The 7,500-nt window shown below is 45.3% G+C and overlaps 1 protein-coding gene across 1 annotated transcript in view; it reads right to left on the minus strand.

The window, feature by feature from the left end:
- Window positions 1-7,500, minus strand: part of LOC106549013 (lipoxygenase homology PLAT domains 1) — a 99,128-nt gene that overhangs the window by 83,724 nt on the left and 7,904 nt on the right. Inside the window, exon 4 of the mRNA XM_087715348.1 lies at window positions 5,445-5,654. Within this exon, the coding sequence (XP_087571474.1) occupies window positions 5,445-5,654 (210 nt within the window). The remainder of the gene's footprint in view (window positions 1-5,444; window positions 5,655-7,500) is intronic.

Here is a 7,500-nt window from a genome sequence, read left to right on the forward strand (position 1 = left end):
AAGTGGTAAAGTCTTGCATGGACCCCTTCATAGTCTTAAACTGGCTATACCAATGCTGATTCATCTTCATTGCATCAGCCTTACATTTCATCAGCTTTACAGTAGCATCAGCCTTACATTGGCTGGTCAGCTTTAAATCATCATTATCCTGACATACCTGTTTTCTTCCTGAGTCAGGAGAGATTTCCTATCTCCAAAGAATATTGTATTGCTGAATATATTTTTTAATTTTGGGGACTGGAAGGAATTTCTGGTTCAAAATCTCATTCAGCCACAGGTTTACAAAGTGACCTTAAACAATTTTCCCCTTCCTCTCTGTATCCACTGAGCCTCTTTTACAGATTTTTCAGGATGATAAACGGATTAATTCTACAGCTGTTAACCTGAATGCCCTGGTTGGATATGCTTTTCTGACAGTTAAAGACCCTCTTTAACTGAGGGAGTCAAGCTATTCTCAAAAGCACCTGAGAGTAGAACAAGAAGCAATGGGTGGAAACTAATCAAGGAGAGAAGCAACTTAGAACTAAGGAGGAATTTCCTGACAGTTACCACAATTAATCAGTTGAACAACTTGCCTCCAGAAGTTGTGAATGCTCCAACACTGGAAGTTTTTAAGAAGCTGTTGGATAGCTATTTGTCTGAAGTGGTGTAGGGTTTCCTGCCTAAGCATGGGGTTGGACTAGAAGACCTTCAAGATCCCTTCTAATTCTATTCTAATTCTAAAATAAAACCAACATTTTAGCACCACTCTCTAACCATACACAGCCCATCTGCAGCTTTGCACTTAGCTTCATCCTGCAATCTTAAATCTTTCTTCCGTGAAAAATGCCCTGCTTCCTGTCCCTCCACGACTCCATCCATTCCTTGACGAATGTCCTGTTTCCAGTTCCTTCCCATCACATGCAGGAGTGAAAAGGCAAGCTTTTGGAATCCCAACCAGGAAACAAAAAGAGGAGCTAATTGGAATTCAAAATCTAGTATGCGGATTAATTAACAGGCTCCAAATTAATAGGCGGCGTTTTGTCCTTTCGCCCAGGAAAACCTTGTATGGCAGTTGAGGAAAAATGGGGTTGATTTGCAAGGATTTGCTTTATAAGGCAAAGTAATGTTTTAATTGCACATTACCGGGGAAACACGTATATATATTAACACAGGGGCAAATGGAAAGACTGCAGAGACAAGTCAGATGGTGTTGTATTTAATACCAGTATCTTGAGAAGAATCCAGTGGGAGCTAGCTTACTAAGTTGCTATTATTCATTGCCTTTAGAAGGGGGGGAAATTAATTAGGCTTCATTGGAACGATTGCAGTGTTTGGCTAGTCTAGAGAAAAGAAGGACTTGGGGAGACATGATAGCAGTATTCCAGTACTTGAGGGGCTGCCACAAAGAGGAGGGGGCCAATTTATTTTCCAAAGCACCAGAAAGAAAGACAGGAAGCAATGGACGGAAACTAACCAAGGAGAGAAGCAACCAAAAGAATTAAGGAGAAACTGCCTAACAGGGAGGATGATTAACCATTGGAACAACTTGCCTCCAGAAATTGGGGATGCTCCATCATTGGATGTTTTTAAGAAGAGACTGTCTGAATGGTATACGGCAGGGGTGGGTTTCTCGCCCCGTTCCAACTGGTTCGGTTGGAACGGGGCCGGCAGTGTCCTCGTGCACGCGCGCAGCGCACGCATGCGTACTAGCATCTGTGCGATGCTCCAGCTGCTCCTGGAGGATCGCGCAGGCGCTGTATGTGTCCTGCGCATGCGTGGAAGCGCAGAACTCGTCAAAACCGGGTAAGGAACACGGGCGGGCGGGTGGGCCCTTCGCTGTTCCCGGAAGTTACTTACTTCCGGGTTCGCCGACCAACCGGTTCGCGGGGACCGCCACGAACCGGTTGAAACCCACCCCTGGTATACGGTCTCCTGCTTGAGCAGGGGATTAAACTAACAATAGCAACATCACTTATACTTATATACCGCTTCACAGTGCTTTTACAGCCCTCTCTAAGTGGTTTCCAGAGTCAGCCTCTTGCCCACAACAAACTAGGTCCTCCTTTTACCCACATCGGAAGGATGGAAGGCTGAGTCAACCTTGAGCCTGGTGGGATTCGAACTGCCGAACTACAGCTAGGAATCAGCTGACGTAGCCTGCACGCTAACCACTGCGCCACCTCAGCTCAATAGAATAGAACCTTCCAGCTCTGTTCTAATTGATTGAAGGGTTCTTCTTAGAAAATGAAGATAAAATGGGTGCGTTAATAATCGTGTGAGGTGGGAAAGTTTCACGTGATTCTAAAGTAGCGAAGACAGAAAACCAAGTCGGAAGGGACCTTGGAGGTCTTCTAGTCCAACCCCCTATTCAAGCAGGAAACCCTCTAGCAGTGATGACTGACCTTTTTTGGATCACTTGCCAAAAGCCCACACCCAGCCTGCTGGAGCTGACAGGGCAACACCTCGCGTGCCCTAACAAATGGCTCCACGTGCCACCTGTGGCACGCTTGCCATAGGTTCGTCATCACGGCCCTATACCGTTTCAGACAAGAGGCTGTCCAGTCTCTTCTTAAAAATCTCTAGTGAGGGAGCACCCACAACTTCTGGAGGCAGCCTGTTCCACTGGTTAATTACGGTATCATCTGCAAATTTGATAAATTCCCCTTCTGTCCCCTGATCTTGGGGTAACTCACTGATTACGTCTCTCCACATAGATGCATTTCCATGAAGACTACATGTTGAATGCAGTTTGTCAACCAGTTACAAAGCTGCCTTCTAATTCTGTTATCCTGAAGCTGGCTTTTTGCTTGACAGTATGCCATTGTCTCCCTTTTCTCTCCCCCCCAAATAGTTTAAAAGAAATAAACAAACAAACAAACATCAAATTTGGCACCTACTACAAGATGCAATCTGGATGTTGATAGGCCTCAAGTTCCCTCCCCCCACCTCCTTCCCTCCCTTCTACTTTTTTAAAAAAGTGAAAATGCTTTTAGGGGACGTTATTTTCGTTTTTCTTCTTCTTTTCAACGTTAATTATATCCAAGAAGGTGACTTTGATCTTTGATATAAACTTGCTTTCCCAAACTAGAAGGGCTTCTCCATCCATCCCGGAAACTCAAGTGCTCCATCAAAAGCGCCTTGTCTTAAATTTCATTTTCCCTAGAACTCCATTGCAGGACTGATAGGCTGGAGATAAAAATACAATTTTTCAGGGAGTCAAAAGTACACCGTTTGCGAAATATCTGACTTCCCATATGTTTTTATCTATCGTAAGCCTGCTTGCACCAGAAACCCAGAACTTCACTCCAGCTGTAAGAGAAAGGGCTCTTCAAAGATTATGTTTTAACAGATGTCGAGATTAATTGCCAAAAATAAGAAATGGACAAACTAACTAAAGAAATCCAGGGAAAGGAAGAATCAGAATTCTACCAGATATGGGGTAAATGGTATAGGTGGATGGAGGAAAGAAACAAGAATCAAATGAAAGAATATAACAACACTCAACACTCAAATAATAGTTACCAGTAAAATAGGAGGGTTAAGAATGGTGAAATCTAAATGAAATACAATAGAAGGGGAAATAATATAAGGTGAGCGGTATCGATTGATGATTGCTATTATAAAAAACAGGAAGTTCCTGTTCGCACTGTATTGTATAAATGTGGTGTACGTCTAATTTTTGTGTGTGTGTGTGTATTTTACATGTTTGTTAATAAAAATCTTTTTTAAAAAAAAAGAAGATAAGATTCTCTGGGTTATAAGAAAATAGCTCCAACTGGTTGATCAGAACCAAGAAAACCTCATGACTGGCATTTCTGTGAATCTCCTGAAGCTTCTACAGCCAGGCAGGACTCGATTTGTAACAGTTCATTTAATCGATTTATCGTCATTTTCTAAGAATCCTTCAACCAATCAGAATAGATATGGAAGGAACCATGGAGTTCTTCTAGTCCAGCTCCTTGCTCAAGCAGGAGATGTTATACCAGTGATGGCTAACCCTTTTCTTCTCGCGTGCTGAAATCGCGTGCATGTGTGCCATAGCGCATGTGTGCCCGCCCACACCCACAATGCAATGCGCCCCGATCCTGCGCATGCACAAATGATCCCCCCCCCCGGCTTCCCCTACCCCCAGAGCATTGGGCGCGATTCCCCCATGCCCCATTTTGGGCTTAGCAGGCCTCCCTGAAGCCTCCTGGAACCAAAAACGGGCCACGGGGGGAGGGCACACTCCCGCGTACTCACCCCCCCTACCATGCATGTACACACCCTCCCACGAATGCGCACACGTTTCCCACGTGTGCAGCAGAGACCCAAAAATCAGCTGGCCGGCAGGAGGTGCATGCCCCATGCCACCTGTGGCACACATACCATAGGTCCGCCATCACAGTGCTATACCATTTGAAACAAGTCCAGTCTCTTCTTAAGAACCTTCAGTGATGGAGCACCCACAACTTCTGAAGGCCAGCTGTTCCTCTGGTTAATTGTCCTTACTGTTAGGAAGTTTCTCCTTAATTCCAGGTTGCTTCTCTCCTTGATTAGTTTCCATCCATTGTTTCTTCTCCTGCCCTTTTGGAAAATAAGTTGACCCGCTCCTCTTTGTGACAACCCATCTCTCTTTTTTTTGCCCTCTCCAGGTTCCGGAAGCTTTCTAGGAGCCTGGGAAGGGCGAAAACAGCCTCCCACACCCCCCTCGAGGACCTTTGGAGGCTTCAAGAGTTTCCCTGAAGCCTCTGGAGTGTGAAAAACCGGCCCTAGGGGCAAATCGGAAGTTCAGGGACGGAAGTGGGACAGCTTCACATGATTATAAAGTAGCGAAGACAGAATAACCAAGTTGGAAGAGACTTCCGGTTTGCTCGTAGGGCCGTTTTTTGCCCTCCGGAGCCTTCAGGGAAGCCTCCTGAAGCCTCTGGAGGGTGAAAAACAGCCTTAAATGAAGGTCGAAGACAGCTGGTCAGCACGCATATGCCTGCTGGAGCTGACAGGGCAACACCTCGCGTGCCCTAACAAATGGCTCCACGTGCCACCTGTGGCACACTTGCCATAGGTTCGTCATCACGGCCCTATACCATTTCAGACAAGAGGCTGTCCAGTCTTAAAAATCTCTAGTGATGGAGCACCCACAACTTCTGGAGGCAGTCTCTTTTAATCTATCTTTGACTCTCTGGGGGAAAAATGTGTTCTCTCTCTCTCTCTCTCTCTCTCTCTCTCTCTCTCTCTCTCTCTCTCTCTCTCTCTCTCCTTCCCTCCCTCCCTCCCTCCCTCTCCCTCTCTCTCCCTCTCTCTCAAACAATGGTGGGATTCAAATAATTTAACAACCGGTTCTCCGCCCCAATGATTTCTTCCAACAACCAGTTAACCAAACTGCTCAGAAACGGTTCTCCTGAAGTGGTGCGAACCGGCTGAATCCCACCGCTGCTCTAAAATTTAGGAAAGGTAGAAAGCCTTTCAATATCGAGATTTACTTTTTCCCAAAGGATTCGCTCAATGCTTAGATCCTCCTTTTTTCTTGACAGCCAGCGTTCACACTCAAATAGGTAGAGGCTGTCCGTGGCATCGTTCAGGATCTCAACTTTTTCCAAGTACCAGTCTGGCCTGGGCAGAGTGTTGTCATGGCGTATCTTGATTTTACAGATGGTGCCAAGGTCGACAGCTTCCATTGTGAAGATGTCTTCCTGTGGCAGATAGAAGAGAAATTCTTGGTTGGTCTTTAAAAGAGCATTTGTTATACAAGCAGGATGACAGAGTTGGAAGGGGGCTTGGAGGTCTTCTAGTCCAACCCCTACCTATACCATTTCAGACAAATGGTTGTCCAATCTCTTCTTAAAAACCTCCAGGATTTATGATGGCCCTCCTTCCTGTCTGGAAACTTTGGAATATACATACATTTTAAACCCATCTGAAGAACACAGGTAGTCCTCAGACGTACGACCATAATTACCACAAAATTTCTGTTCTTAAGACAGTTGTAAAGTGAACTTTGCCTCATTTTACAACCAGAGTTTGTAACATGGTCGTTAAGTGAATCTGGCTTCCCTTGTCAGAAGGTTGTAAAAGAAGACACTGCAACCATCACAGATATATTCCAGTTGCCAAGTGCCCAGATTTTGATCATGTGACCATGGGGATGCAGTTGTAAGTGTGAAAAGGGGACGTAAATCATTTTTTAGAGCCGTTGTAATTTCAAACAGTCACTAAACAAATGGTCGTAAGTCGAGGACTACCTGTATTTACTTACACGCTCAATTTGGATGGCATGTTGAAAAAAAAAGTTGGGCATTTCTTCCCTCAGGGAGAACTGGGTTCAAATCCACCCTCAGCAATGGAAACTTACTGGGAGCCTTTGGACCATTCAAAGTCTCTTAGCCCAACCTTCGCCCATTAACTTGGAGGAGGGCATTCTACATAGAATACTTTAATGTCAGCATGCACGCAGCTTTACTACGTGAGACAACCCAGGAGCAATAACAGCAAACAGAGGTTTGTAATAAATAGTGGTTTTTATCTACAAAAGATAGAAGATACTACATACATGTATTATAGGCAGAGGGCAAACAAGCAGCAATTACAGCAGGGAACACATAGCGAGAGAGAGAGAGAGAGGGAGGGAGAGAAAGAGAGACAGAGAAAGACAGAGACAGAGAGAGAGAGACAGAGACAGAGTGACAGAGAAAGAGAGAGAAACAGAGAGAAAGAGACAGAGACAGAGAGACAGAGACAGACAGAGTGACAGAGAGAGACAGAGAGAGACAGACAGAGAGACAGAGACAGAGTGACAGAAAGAGAGAGACAGAGAGACAGAGAGAAAGAGACAGAGACAGAGAGACAGAGATAGACAGAGTGACAGAGAGAGAGACAGAGAGACAGAGAGACAGAGAGACAGAGACAGAGTGACAGAAAGAGAGAGACAGACAGACAGAGAGACTGAGACAGACAGAGTGACAGAGACAGAGAGAGAGACAGAGAGAGATAGAGAGAAAGAGACAGACAGAAACAGAGAGAAACAGAGAGACAGAGACAGACAGAGTGACAGAGAGAGACAGAGAGAGACAGAGAGACAGAGAGACAGAGACAGAGTGACAGAGAGAGAGAAACAGAGAGAAAGAGACAGAGACAGAGAGACAGAGAGAGACAGAGAGAGAGAGAGACAGAGAGAGAGAGACAGAGTGACAGAAAGAGAGACAGAGAGACAGAGAGACAGAGAGAAAGAGACAGAGACAGAGAGACAGAGAGACAGAGACAGACAGAGTGACAGAGAAAGATAGAGAGAGAGAGACAGAGACAGAGACAGAGACAGAGAGACAGAGAGACAGAGACAGAGTGACAGAGAGAGAGAAACAGAGAGAAAGAGACAGAGACAGAGAGACAGAGAGAGACAGAGAGAGAGAGAGACAGAGAGAGAGAGAGACAGAGTGACAGAAAGAGAGACAGAGAGACAGAGAGACAGAGAGAAAGAGACAGAGACAGAGAGACAGAGAGACAGAGACAGACAGAGTGACAGAGAAAGATAGAGAGAGAGAG

This window comes from Thamnophis sirtalis, unplaced genomic scaffold (assembly GCF_051295495.1).
Source record: "Thamnophis sirtalis isolate CommonGarterSnake01/CBP01778 unplaced genomic scaffold, rThaSir2_p1.2 scaffold_5, whole genome shotgun sequence".
Taxonomy (NCBI): Eukaryota; Metazoa; Chordata; class Lepidosauria; order Squamata; family Natricidae; genus Thamnophis; species Thamnophis sirtalis.